Source organism: Zootoca vivipara, chromosome 2, assembly GCF_963506605.1.
Source record: "Zootoca vivipara chromosome 2, rZooViv1.1, whole genome shotgun sequence".
NCBI lineage: Eukaryota > Metazoa > Chordata > Lepidosauria > Squamata > Lacertidae > Zootoca > Zootoca vivipara.
The window spans coordinates 38,089,922-38,104,358 of NC_083277.1; the positions used below are offsets into that span (position 1 = coordinate 38,089,922).

Here is a 14,437-nt window from a genome sequence, read left to right on the forward strand (position 1 = left end):
CAATGAGCATCACGATAAGTTACTGCTTCCACTAGGTGGCTCTCTTAACTCAGTAGTGCAGCTGATGCAGGCCAGATCCTTCGACAAAGCACACTATGTAACTAGAATGCCCATCTATGGTCCAGCATCCGGAAGGGAGGTTGCACACTCAACATGTGGACCCCACAGGTGGGTCTTCATGTCTTTGCTAGGGCTCTTGTCAAAGTACAATAATCAAAAGCTAGGCTGACTTGTTTGAGATTCCAGTATAGCAACTAGGCAGAAGACTGCTACTCATGCAACTCTTATACTCTGGCAAAATAGTAATAGCGCAAAATAGATGAGTCCTGGATTTATTTAAAAAGGATAAATATTGCCCCTTTAGAAATATATGCAAGTAGAAGTCCTATACTGGGGAGGGAAAGCCTGCTATATGTTGCATAACACAATGAAGGAATTAGTAAGTTAACTGTATTGATGCCTGATTGTAAATTATTTATTAGAATGAATATATTTGAGTATTATTATTTAAAATACATGTTGTTTAAAAACTGATAATTAAAAATATATTAATAAAAACGTTACTGTTTCTGTGCATTTGATTATTACAGTACCAAATGCTTGCACATTTCCTATGTGCTATCGAGTCTGGGCATTTTATACCTGGGTATCTCCGCCACCTCATGAGAAGAGAATACTCCCTGGAAAAGACCCTGATGTTGGGAAAGGTTGAGGGCACTAGGAGAAGGGGACGACAGAGGACGAGATGGTTGGACAGTGTTCTCGAAGCTACCAACATGAGTTTGACCAAACTGCGGGAGGCAGTGGAAGACAGGAGTGCCTGGCGTGCTATGGTCCATGGGGTCACGAAGAGTCGGACACGACTAAAAGGCTAAACAACAACAATCTCCGCTGCTCTGGTTTGCCAGAAGCGGCTTTGTCATGCTGGCCACATGACCTGGAAGCTGTACGCTGGCTCCCTCGGCCAATAACACGAGATGAGCGCCGCAACCCCAGGGTCAGTCACGACTGGACCAAATGGTCAGGGGTCCCTTTACCTTTATCTCCACTACGTAAGTACTATTGCAAATAAGTCACTTTAAGAAATGGTGTGAGAGGCAAGCAGAGGGCCCCCATTTGGATAATGCTTAGAATATTGTTCTTCTTTAACTAGATAATCATGACCACTACTGGCCTGCAACAGCAGCACTACCGTACCAACATACAAATGTAAAATTGAAAGAATTAGGGAGTGCGTCTTCAAATGGATGTTTGGGTTAAATAAGGTCCCAGGTTGGAAAAGGTTGGAAATTACTGGCTTAGAGGAATCAACTTGGATAGAGCTGTCCAGAAGCTAAAATTATTGAGCACCTGTATTCTTTTCCAGAATGTAAATATGACTAAAGCAACAGGCACCTTCTTTAATTGCACTGAACCTTGTCCAGTTCAACAGAGGAACTCTGCTATGCCATTTTAAGCATTGTGAATGCACCAAAATATAAACAGGACCTGTAAAATTGCCCTATCCATTGAATGAATGACCAGGAAATTTTTTTGTAGATGTAGAAATTATGTATGTGCACTGGAATTAGCCTGGTTCCTGCAGCAAAGCACTGAAGTTGAGGTTGGGAAGACAGTTGCGGAGAAAAAAGCCTGTGAGGGCCAGTGTGCATTCTCGTGCTTCCAGGTTGTTGACTTACCTCAATGAGAGAGCCATCAGACTGTAGAATACGAATGAGCATTACAAGCGGGATGCAGACCATAGAAGAGAGGGCAAGAATCCACCCCAGGCCAATGGACCACTGAGGATATATGTACACCTTGTTGTAGGTCAGTGGTGTATACTTGGCCAGAGAAAAGATAAAGCACCCCTGCATTAGGAAAAGAAACAAAACAAAACACAGACAGGTTGAAGATTTGTTGGAAGAACTATGTGCACCTTTCTGCTACTGACACTAGTGGCTGCACGGATTTACAGTATACAATGAATGTACCGCCCACAGGGGGAAAAACACGAGCTTGACAATAGATAAGCTCGACAAAAGTTGAGCTTCTGCTGTAGTTTTTGCTGTTGTTATTTGCTCACATGCCTAAGTGTGTGTTTACAAGAAGCTGTGGAGTAGGAGAAAATGACATTTTAAAAGCTTTCAGCAAACAACGTCTACCTCATTCCTTCCTTTCCATCAAGTACACCCCCTTACCGCTTCCTCTGCCCCTGGAATCACACTGCTAGAGATTATGGTAATAATTGGTAATAGCAGGGGTAGAGGATGCCAAATTTGTTCAATTCAATAAGAGTGTTGCTTTGTTATAGTCTGTGCAACCAATAGTGAAAAAGTGCAGCATCCTGCACACCAGGAGCAGCTGATGGGGTGGGGTAGAGGTGCACACCAGGCCTTCTGGTAGCTGTGTTATGATGGAGGAAAGAGGCGACAGGGAAATATGCCCTGTGTACAGACACACCACTGGGAGTGCTGGCTACTCCTGTGCTCCACAACTATACACCAAAAGGAACAAGAAGGCTTTGGTGCATTCATCGTAGCACTGCCCTACTTCTTTTCACTTGACATGAATGCTTACACCTTTTAGGGTTTGTGTAATATGCAGTGCAATCTTTTTCATGTTTACTCAGAGGCAGATCTTGCTGTGTTCAGTGGGGCTTTCTTCTTGGTAAGCCTGCAGAGTAATCCATCTCAAAACACTAGTATTATAGATCTACTTCTCTCTGACGCTTCCTCTGTGCTAACGTATATAAATTTTAACTGAAATAGCTTGAGGAACTATCTAATGGCAATGGCCCATCACATTCCAATGCCTTCAAACAATGCTTGATTACTGTCCTGCTTACTGCATGTTTATTTATAGAATTTATAGCCTGCCTTTTGCTGCAAATGCCCTCAAGGCAGCTTACAAAACTGAAAGCAGCAAAAATGCAGCTCTAGCAGCCACCAGTAAGATAAAAACCCCTCCACAGGCCACTTTGACAGCTGAGTAGGACAGCCAGGTGACTGGAAGTTCAAGTAGGGGCTGCAAAAAGAGGCATTAGAAGCACACTCTAAGGGCATTCAAGCTTCTTTTTTCACAGCTCCAACTTCAACTTTAACGTCCTGAATTCAAGCAGTGACTGCAAAGGAAGATTCAGGAGTGTGCTTAAGAGTGCACTCCTTATTCTTCCTTTGTAGTAGTATGGACTTTGCCTAGAGAGAAAAAAGGAAATTAATAGAGTGCCAGACGAACAGGCACATAGCTGGGGGAGGTGCTTCTGGATTCATTGTTGTTGCTTGAGGCTCAGAAGGCTTCAGTGGCAGGGTGTGTGTTCCGCCCTGTGATCCTCAGGTGAAGGGTGGTACAGAAATTATTATTATTATTAACTAGCTGGCCCTGCACACGTTGCTGTGCATTAGTCTGTGAAATGGAGGGTAATAGCCCCCCTTCAGATACCCCTGAGCCTCAGAGTCCCCTGAGTCGAGGTGAGATACTGTGGAGAGGGCAGGTTTCATCCCTGTGTCCCCCCCCCCGTTCTGACCCATTACTTATCCCTGCCCTCTATTCGCCCCCCCCCCTCCACTTGGCCTAGTCTGGAAAGCGGCCTAGTCTGTCTGATAATGGCCGCCTTGGGGTTTCAGTTGCTTGGTTGATGATGTCATTTGGTTTGTGGGTGTGGCTTAGATTTCACAGGAAGGGAGGGGGTGGAGGAGGGCACTACGCCACTTGAGGCCGCTGTTTGACTTGGTGGAAAACCAGGTCTACACCTGCCCAGGTGTGTGATTTGAGGGATTTTTGCCCCCAACAACGCTCGGGGAGTGGCCTGGATCGTTGTGTCAAAATTTCAGGACGATCGGTCAAGCGGTTACGGAGAAAAGTGTAGAACGCAGTTTCACGATTTTTACATTTATATATATATAGATGATGATGATGATGTCTGGGATGAAAATTTCATCATTTGGGCACCCTAAGAATACATTAAAAGCCATTTCTGTTAGCTGCGGCAGAGTGGTCCACAGGAAGGCTTCTGAAAAAGATATTAATTGGTAGGCAGGTTCATGTGGGAGAAAGATGGTCTTTTAGGTTCCCCAACTGATGGCTTTACATGCAAAAGTCCAGCAGTTTTATGTTGGCATGGGGAAAAATTGAATGCCAGTGGAGATATTTTAACATGGGAGCAATTCCTTTACACATTATACATTTTTAACTCGGTATCTTAATTCATGAAGACACTGTTGGAGAAGATGAGGAGTAAAATAATAAAGCGGCAAAGTCTACTACAGATGTGAAACAATGTTTTAAGCAAGCTGTTTCAAGCACTCACCACACAGAGAACTGGTGTGATTAAAATCCAGCTCCACTTCATCCAGGGACCGGGCCTGTAACCAATCATATCTTCAATGGCATCGTAAAAATTATCAGCGCCTAGAGTTCGACAAAAGGGAAAGAAAATGTTTAGGGAAGCTTTTAATGTTTGATGGATTTCTGCATTTTAGTATTTTGTTGGAAGCCGCCCAGAGTGTCTGGGGAAACCCAGCCAGATGGGCGGGGAATAAATAATAATTTATTTATTTATTTATTTATTTATTTATTTATTTATTTATTATTACTGGATGAAATGCCTGCTTTGGCTCCAACCCCATAATGGGAGCTATGCCACATTTTTCAATTCCTTTTTATTAAACGCAAAATCAAGTGTAGAACAAAACCATCACAGAAAACAGGTACCAAAAAGGGGGAGGGGGGTCAGAGATACCAGTAGTACATTTCAAACCTTTGTTATAATAAAAATTATAACAAGTTTCTAAAAATATCAACATGGATATCTCTTTATTCCCAGGTGAGTGAGCTGCAGATCCAGCAAACCATAGTTTTATTGTATTATCCACAGCCATTTATAGGCTGGGAGGGATAGGGATAAGACTAGGGAGACAGGCTATGTTTAACATAAACACTAACATCATACCAAACAGAAAGAAATTTGTTCTTTTTTGACCTCAGTAGGGCTGATTCCCACACTTACACACTTGGACCAAGAGATTGAGATGCACCAGAGTTTTGAAATAAAAAGTGTGTTTTCAAGATGCCTGAAGAGAGCACTGAAAAACCCACACCTTCTATCTCCTACTTACTTTGTGCCTGTTAAAACAGGAATTCTTCCCCAGTCTGCTACTGGTCATAAGTTAAACTTATTCTTTCTCCTTAATAATGGGATGCAACTAAAAAGACACATTGTAAAAGTGATGGCAAGCTAGACCCATTCAGAGTTGGCTATGTAGTGCCAAAGGCAACAGAAGTTGCACCGCCTTCCCTCTGAAGTTCCAGACCACCTCTAATGGTGTCAGCACAGCCACAGGCTGCAGTCAGCTGAACATGCAAAGTATATCTGGGCAGATGCTCCCTGTTGTGCTGCACTGCAGCACTTTCACTGTCACAGAGCAGCATAGCAAAAGGGAACATTGGTACAGTGGCCAAGCCCCATTAACTTTCCTCTCAATAAGCCCAGCTAGGCCTTTTCAATTGCCCCCTGAAAATCTTGCTTTTGGGAAAGGGCCATACTTTTTGAAAGTTCCCAAAACCAACCACCGCATCCAGCTTGATTCAGCCAATGTCTCTCACAATGTAATGTGTATTATAAACACTACTTCATATTTCAATGCTGGGATTCAGGCTCACTTCCTAAATCAGTAAGAAAGTCAATATGCTGTTTCAATTATGACAGTAGTTCTTAGCTTCACATTCACCAACTCAGTTCCCATATAGCAACCTTTTTTCCCCTGTCAAGGACTGCATCTCAGGAAGGAAAGTAAGAAAAATTATATTTGTCACTTAGACCCCTATGTTAGCTTGACCCCTATTTTAGCTCTGCCTCCCTCACAATCCCAACTCCTGGGCTCCAGGGGCCTCATCTTCCAAGACCCTGCAATATTTAGTTGTTCCTGTAGGAAAAATACCAGGCCAGATATTTACAACTTACTCACCATAAACCCAGGCTACAGCAATGCATTCAAAGAATGCAACCCACAAAAGGCATACACCACTAGCTGCATAGTAGTCAAAGAGTTGAAACACATACATGCCACCCTGAAAAAAGTGAGAGAAAAAGAAACAAGTGCTATTAATAAAGCAGAAAGAAAACCTGTGGCAAGCAATATGACCTTCATCCCTATCCTTCACATCTATGAATCACTCTGGAGAAGATTACTCATCTGCAAATACAACTGTCAATCAACTGTTGGGGAGTTATAAGCACATGCTGTTGTCCTCCCCAGAACATGCACTTATTTCTTATATAGAAGGCATTTTTGAAAGAGATTGTGATGGACCAAAATTAAGCCATTTAGCTTATTCTACTCCAACACTGAGCTATTTCCTTTCTAAAGGATAGTATTTTAGGATGGGCTCTCACAGGAAAAATATGGTGGGAGAAAACAATTGTTCAATGGAAATTGCTATAACAAGACTAAAATATATGGAAGCAACGCTTATCAAGGAGCTTCCTCATATATGGGCTGGTACTGCTTTTCCCTTAGCATGATATTTTCCTTTCATGCACTGTATTTCCCTCTGCTCCATTTTCTAGCACCTTCTATAAGGGTCTCTTATCAAGCCCCAAATATAATGAGATAGGCTTCAACCTGCACCATTTCCCACATGTTTCACATCTGTCTAGCTTTGTTTACTCCAGCTCTACAGCACAACGGAGCACACTGTCTAGGTTATTCTATAAGAATAAGCTTGGGGGAAATGCAGTGCTGGATAAAAGCAGCACTAATAAAACACAGGGCTACAACTGGCATGGCCTTACATCAACTTTTTCAGCCGGGGACTGGTCCACTGTCCCTCAGACCCTGGGGGGGGGGACTATATTTTTGGGGGGGAAATATGAATGAATTCCTATGCCCCACAAATAACCCAGAGATGCATTTTAAATAAAAGGACACGTTCTACTCATGTAAAAACACCAGGCAGGCCCTATAAATAACCCAGAGATGCATTTTAAATAAAAGGACACATTCTACTCATGTAAAAACATGCTGATTCTTGGACCGTCCGCGGGCCAGATTTAGAAGGTGATTGGGCCGCCCCCGGGCCTTAGTTTGGGGACCCCTGCCTTACATTGACACCACTGGAGAACTTAGAGAAATGAAAGATTTGGGTAAATCAGCTCTCAGCTGGTCTCTCTGCTTTAAAAACAATAACAACAACAGAGTAACCATTTTATAGAGCCAGGCTCCTCTCTTAGGTACCAAGTAAATTTCCCCTATGCTCAGGCCAAACTATTTGTATATCCAGCCCAGTACTGTTAGCTCTGGCTGCTAGCAGCTCTCTGAAGCTCTCAGAAGGAAAAATTCTCCCAATTTTATTTTAACTGGAGATGCAGGGAATCAACCTGGGACCTTTTCACATGCAAAGCCTGTGCTCTGCCATTGAACTGTGATTGCTCCCCTCTTGCACTGTACTTATTTGACTTCACAGAATGAAATCAAAAGCCAAGCAAACCCACACCAGCTCGTCTCACTTACTTCAGTCACCATACATAGTCCCAGAAGATAGCTGACGAAACATATTATAGCGATGAAGATTTCCCGTCGGTAACCCTTCCTTAGGAAGGATGGGTACAGATCAACTAATGACGTGATCTGTCCTTCAACTTCAACAAACTGGCAGAGAAGGAAAGAAAAAAGAACCCTGAACAACTGCCATGAATGTGTTCCATTCTTTCATAAAAAGGCATCCCTTGGAAACAGTGCTGGCACTCTCACTGGAGAAGCTGAATCCATTTACTTGCTTAACCTTTCAACAAGTCAAGGTTACAGCCTGTGAGTGGTGTCCAGCTGGGGTTTTGCTCTTAGAATGTCCTCCTCCCAAGTATTTAAAAATATGTCCCTATCTTCTTCTTTCAGTTTGTTATGCATGGGAGTATAAGCAATTTTCTTTACACACATAACACATCATATTTGTTTCTGCTAACGAGCAACAGCTGCACTAGTACCATGCTCTGTAAGACTAACCCACAAGCTATTGTATTAAAATCTTTCTTTAACCCAGGGCCTTAAAACACAGTACACTTCCAGAAGTTTTCCTGTTGCAATACAACTATAGTCCAGCTTGCGCCTAAGCTACTCTAGCATTCCAAAATCCTGCCTGACAGCGCTCCAAAAGCAAACAAAACATTAAGTGCTCCAATTAGTTTTAATTATTCGACACAGTGAGAAATGACTTAAAATTACTAGGCAACCCTCAATTTACATAAGTACTTGGTTGCAGAACCACAGCACCAAGCATGTTTTAACATTCAATTTGGAAGTGATTAAAAGTCACTCACTGGAGTTCAAAGATTAAGCACTAAAGAGCCATTTAGAACAAATGGAATGCTTTGCCAATTTAAGAGATCAAGTGAGTAACAGCCAGAGGGAAAACTCCACTAATCGCTGCTCATATGAGAGGTTTTGAATTCAGTAAACTTTCTGCCCCTGTCAAGTAGATTTATTTAATGTTAAAGCCACTTTCCCAAGGAATAGAACCTTGTTAGTTTAAATTATTAAACCAACTCAATGAAATACCCCCTAAATCCCTGGGACATCTGTGCAACTAGCAATAGCCTACAAATTATTAACAGATTTATTTGCGTCATATAAATAGGTCTCTTTGGGGCAGGGTGGCGGCCCTCCATTTCCTCAAGGAATAACAACAGTACCAATGTGTACTACATATTTAGTCTGTTTTAAAAGAGAGGTTATCCATGGTTTCAGTTTTCAAGGATGCTGAACTGTAAGAGACCTTATGAAAGGCAGGACATGCAAGGGTACTCAGTCCCACACCCCAAGGATGGTTTTGTCCGTTTAGCTGAAAACTTCCTGAATAACTTAATTAGCCACTTCATACACTTCAATACAGTGCATAGGCTAACACTGATCAACAGCTGTTATCCTTTCTCTACTAGAGAGTGAAGCAATCCTTTTCTGCAACATTTATGATGCATTGCCCCAGAGCAGAAAATGCAACAACCAAATTACATTGTTAAATTTTCCATCATACAGTATGGATGTTGTGTTTGTTGCTATGGTTACTCACCTGGCTGTCCAGGCCAAGCAACATAAGCATAATAAAAAAAAGAATAGCCCAAAAAGTTGGGAGTGGCATCATGGACACAGCTTTTGGATAGGCAATAAAGGCCAGGCCTGGACCTAAAGGAATAAAGGGAGAGAAAGAGAAGAAGATGTAGTAAGTAAGCAGTTCATTCTCAAAGGCAAGACCCCCTCTGCCTCTCCAGAGCAGATGCTTGATTCAATTCAGATAAACCAAAACCCAACTGAAGATTCCAGAATGGAATTCACTCGGATCCTTTATCTGACAAAGAAGCATGCATTGCTAGAACAGGAACTCCAATAATCAAATTCAAAAGCCATTATTTATCCACTTTCAGTCTCAGCATCTGCCTCAACATGCCAAGAATAGGTCAAACTCTACACGCATCATTCAGAAAGTGAATAAGATAGAAGATGAGCAGCTGGGCTTATGGTGTGAATGAGACATAGTTATAGGATGACCGGTTCCTGTGCTCCTTTAAGAACAGAGGGGGGAAATGCCATACATGTTCTCTTTGTTTTTGCAACCCCCGGCCCCTCCTTGGACAAATAAACCAACAAAATATCCTTCAAGGGTTTGGGATTTGTGCTCCACAGGCCAGATTTGGAGCTGTTGTACCCCTTCACAGTTCTATCAATGCCAACAAAAAGCATTTCCATACCACAACAAAGGAAGTGGAAAAACTGACTTGACTATCTAAATAATCAATCCTCAGTCCCTTCCTCTGAAGGGGTTGGTAGCTGCATTGTGTTAATGGCTTACCCAGTGTCTATAATGAATCAATTTGCTGCTATCAGTAGGCAGTATTCTTTTAAGATATGAAGCAATAGCTGCTGTTTTTTAATTCTGAAAACATGCTGGCTGAAATAAGGCTAATGTCCCTCAACTAGTATTGTTAATAATCATTGGTAGATTATTCCATATCTGCACTGTGGATGGGCCACTAGAAGCCAAAACCAAGCTTATTTCCATGGCACATGACAGTCATGCACTACAATGAGATGAGCTTTCAGTTTATATTGGTGCCACTTATTCAGGTGCAATAAAGGATCATATAGAGGTGAAAAACCCAAAAAGTGCTGTTTATTTTTAAAGTATTTGGGTAGTTTTAAAGATGACTAAAAATATTGCATCAACACTTTTCATACAAGCTTTTGTTTAAAGAAAATACACTGGCATTCCAGAGTCAGTTTATAGCTCTACTTTGTTTTTCTTCTTCTTTTATCTGTTACAAAGTACAGCAGAAGAATTCTCTCCACAGATTAGTCCTTGTCACTCACCACTGAATGCCTCTGCTACCTTCCATTTTCCATGCCATTAAACTGAATGGAAAGGCAGATAGGTGCAGCAAAATGAAAAAATGCTGGCACCCCAATCCTGAATCTATGGTCTTCACCTCAGAGTTGAGCATGACCCACTAAGTTAGTTGAGCATGACCCACTAAAATAAATGAGATTTAAGTTAGACATGCCCTTGATTTCAATGGAAATTAAGTGCAGCCACTTATCTCTGAATTGGTGGCATTGGGGCAAATGCATATTTAAGGTTATGCTCAATGGGTCTTATCCACATCATTCCCTCTTGTGAACCAACTGCTGAGACTGAATACATTATTTTTAAAAAATAAAAATTGCATCAGTCAGTTATTTCGGAAGGGAAATAGAATTGAATCCAGTTCCTCCACTTCCCATTGAAACAATGCACTGAAAATATTTTAGCTTTTTTAAAAGAAAAAGGAGGGGAGAGGCTATGCTCACCTCAAGCTGTTCTATGCATACAGAGCTAAAAAGTACTGGTTTCCTGGGCTCATCTCTCAATGGAGCTCACTATGGCCAACTATTGTATCCTGCAGTTGCTTATCTGCTCATAAAGTTACTTAGGCTGATCTCCTACCCACCATACCTGCCAAGTCCTGGATGGAAAGATCCGAGATCGGCAGCCCGCGACACCGGAAGTTGCGTAGACACAACTTCCGGTGGCGCTTTGCCCTTCTATGGGCACCAGAAAATGGCGGCACCAGCACCGGAAGTCGCTTTCATGCATGACCAGAAACACGTAAAAGTGACTTCCGGCGCCGCCATTTTCTGACGCCGGCAGAAGCAGATTTAAGGGAGAATATCGGGATAAAAACCTAAACGGGAGACCGCCAGGAAACGGTAGGGGAAAAGGGGTTTTCCCGGCGGAAACGGGATACTTGGCAGCTATGCTACCCACATGTACTTGGAAGTAAGTCCGACTGAACTAAGTGGGTCTAAGTTAACATCAGCCTTAGCCACTTTTTCATTTTAAAAAAGTGCTATGTAAGACTAAGGCATCAAACATTTAGATCTGATGGCTACTATCTTTCAACAGTCTCACAAGCACATGCTTATTCAGAAGAAATAAAACCTGCTGTGTTCAGTGTGGTTTGCTCTCAGATGTGTGTGCATAGGATTGCAGCCTTAAGCATGCTTAAGCTAATTGAAATCAACAGTTAAGCTCTGCATTGGGATGCTTACAGCCATTCCCAGCTCCCTCATTTTCCTGCCTGCCTGCCTTGAAGAACTAGCCATTTGTTAAATAAATAAAAATAAAATTTGAGGGAATATACGGATCTCCACTGGCATTCCTCACCACTATTAAAATGGCACTATAGGAAGAAAAACCAATCTGTTTGACAATATGGCACGTCAAAATCACAGTACAAGTTTTCCCCACAGCACCCGAATGGGTGACCTTTGTCTGCTGCCTGAGGTGTGCATTAATATTAGGGTAGTCACAGCCTTTTAATGGCTTCACATCCAATGCTGATGCACATTTCTTGCCTTTTCAAGCTGTTTTGAACCTTGCCAAACCTGCACTCACAGAGAAAAATAAAATGTGTATAATGGATATGACCAGCAGAAACCTCTGGGGTTCTACAATACCCTTTTTACTAGCTAGTTGCAGAAACTGCGGCCAGCCAGTCTAAGTGCTACCGTTTTAAAGTAAGTTTACATAGACTACAATAAAAAGAGCATTTGCTCTAGCATGTCTGGGCTTCGAAGGCATAGTTAATTTGAGTTGTTGTGCTTCCTCAGGTGTTACAAGGCCAGTCCAAAAAAGTGTGCCTGGTTTGTTTGAAAGTAAATGAGATAGGGACATATTGTCCTTTTAATGCACATGTATCCTAGGGAAAAGTGTAGGAATCAATGCACAGTTTCCTGTATATGGAAGTGCTCTATGCACAAATGTAAAAGATGTTGGAAGGGCAGGAAGGGTGCAAAAAGGGGGGACTCCTCTCTTCCTAGTTTCTATACAGCCTTGTCATGGAAAGCAATGGCCCTTCACTAAAATATACATGGTACAATAAAACTCAAGGCACATCCTAGCACAGCTATAATCTCCAGAGGTCACTTGCTGTGGGTCTATGGAGATTTCAGCGATCCTATCTATTAGGAATTTGATTGAAGCAAATGGTGAGCGACCACAGAGGTTCATATATTTATAAACTGTTTGCATCTCACATATTTTTGACTCGGTTCTGGGCATTTCTTTTAAAAGTCAATTTTTTGTTTCTGCATGTTTTCAATTTGTTTCAAATTGTCACACCCATTGAAATAAAATAAGACTTTGTCTCCTGAAATGCTGAGTAATTTTACTTTCCAAAATATCTCCTTTTGGGGGGAGGGGGAGGGGGCAGTTGATTTGGTTTGTATTACTTTGCTCACACACTGGGTGGCAGTGCCCACCATCACTGCCACCGACACCATCGTACCTGACTCTGCCACATCAGCAATGTCCACCCCTTGCTCTTGTGCCATGAAGCCCAGGACGGAAAAAATTGCGAAGCCAGACACAAAACTGGTACCACTGTTCAGGCATCCCAGCAGCAAACAGTCCCTAAGTCACACATATGTCATGGAGGAAGTTAATTGGAGAAAAAAAATGAACCCATGGTTCCCTACACATCAATTAGCTAACATGTACTAAACCCCTTTGGTAGGAAACTTGCCTATAGCAGTTGTATTTGTATTTATTGTAGCTCCCCAAGGAAGTCATTGCACCTAAGCAGATTGCATAGGAGAAGAAGATTTGCGTCCCGGCATCTATCCAGACCTAAAGAAAACACGAAAAGGCCCATTAGAAGGCTGCATTTTGCACCAGCACTAGCCATTTATCTACAGCTAATACAGACTATGCAACCCCCACAATGTGACAACAATAGACGTCTCTTTAAAATAATCTGCTTATAAATGCTAGCCATTGAATGCACCTACACTGTTCAATACCATATCACAACATTTTGGCATAAAAGTGAATAAAAGCACAATCAGTTCTTTTAAACAAAAACGACAGAGCATTACATATATACAGTCCCAGTTTTGAGCGTCACCCGTTGTAGATCCCAGCAGACGCAAGATACACGCAAGATACATTTCAAGATCAGTTCAGTGGTTTAAGGATCCCAGGCTTTTTGGTGGATAGCACTATGCTCCCCCCTCCAATACCTCTTAGGATTTTTCTTGCTGTGGCCAATTATGTCTTCCAGTGTGCTCTGCTTAGGCCAGTGGTAGGGAACCTCACCAGACAGCTAAGGGCAAAACACTGTCCTCCAGCCCTGTCTGCCCCCTGGAACTCTCTCAAGGCCATACCCTTCACCAGCACTACTTTAGATTCCCTTAAGGGTTTTGCCTTTGTTGGAATATGTCTTTGAACTATGACAATGCCTCTTGGTTTCCTGGACGGAGGATAGCAATGGCTGTGTGTAGAAACGAGTCCCACTGTACAAAGGTAAAAATTGCATTTGTTGCTTCACCCACTTTTGCAGCTGTCCCCTCCCACTACCGGCATGTGTCCCCTGCCCCGCAGAAGGCTGCCCAGGTGGGAATGTGACCCTTGACCTGAAAGGGGTTCCCCAGCCCTGGCTTAGGCTAACAAAGAACAGTTTAACGAATCAGAACAGGAAAGAAGCAGCAACATCTCCCATAACTTCAATGCTGCTATATAAACTATGTTCCAGATGAATTGTACTCAGTGGCATTTTCATCCGGCTTGTATCATACGTTGCTTTTCATTCACTGCTCGTATCACAATATTACCATAGTCTTATGTGCACCCCCCCCCTACTTTAACAGTTTTGCATTTCCCCATTGCTTGTGGCTGACCAGATCATGAAATAAGCTGTCACATAATTTGTAAGCAGTTGAAGATGGAGCAAAGAAAAGAAAGTGCTATACTCCTGCGCTTTACTAAGGGCTCTATCTTCCATACATTTGCAGAGAAGCAAGTTTCTACGAAGCACGTGAAAGGTATTCAGCATTTCCCCTTTTTTTTCACTGTCCTTAACTGCCTTCCCCCAAGGGTGTCCATATTACACGGACAATTGCAAATACTCACAAGTGCTCCTTACCGTTCTGTT

General features: G+C 42.3%; 1 protein-coding gene across 5 annotated transcripts in view; it reads right to left on the minus strand.

Annotated features, from left to right (window-relative positions):
- The window catches only part of SLC6A6 (solute carrier family 6 member 6), a 60,831-nt gene that overhangs the window by 8,851 nt on the left and 37,543 nt on the right, over positions 1–14,437 (minus strand). For all 5 annotated transcript variants that reach the window (XM_035106507.2, XM_035106506.2, XM_035106505.2 and 2 more), the window contains 7 exons: positions 13,031–13,134; positions 12,794–12,918; positions 9,043–9,155; positions 7,491–7,628; positions 5,946–6,048; positions 4,289–4,389; positions 1,680–1,850 (listed from right to left, as the gene is read on the minus strand). In XM_035106507.2, the coding sequence (XP_034962398.1) occupies positions 1,680–1,850; positions 4,289–4,389; positions 5,946–6,048; positions 7,491–7,628; positions 9,043–9,155; positions 12,794–12,918; positions 13,031–13,134 (855 nt within the window). The remainder of the gene's footprint in view (positions 1–1,679; positions 1,851–4,288; positions 4,390–5,945; positions 6,049–7,490; positions 7,629–9,042; positions 9,156–12,793; positions 12,919–13,030; positions 13,135–14,437) is intronic.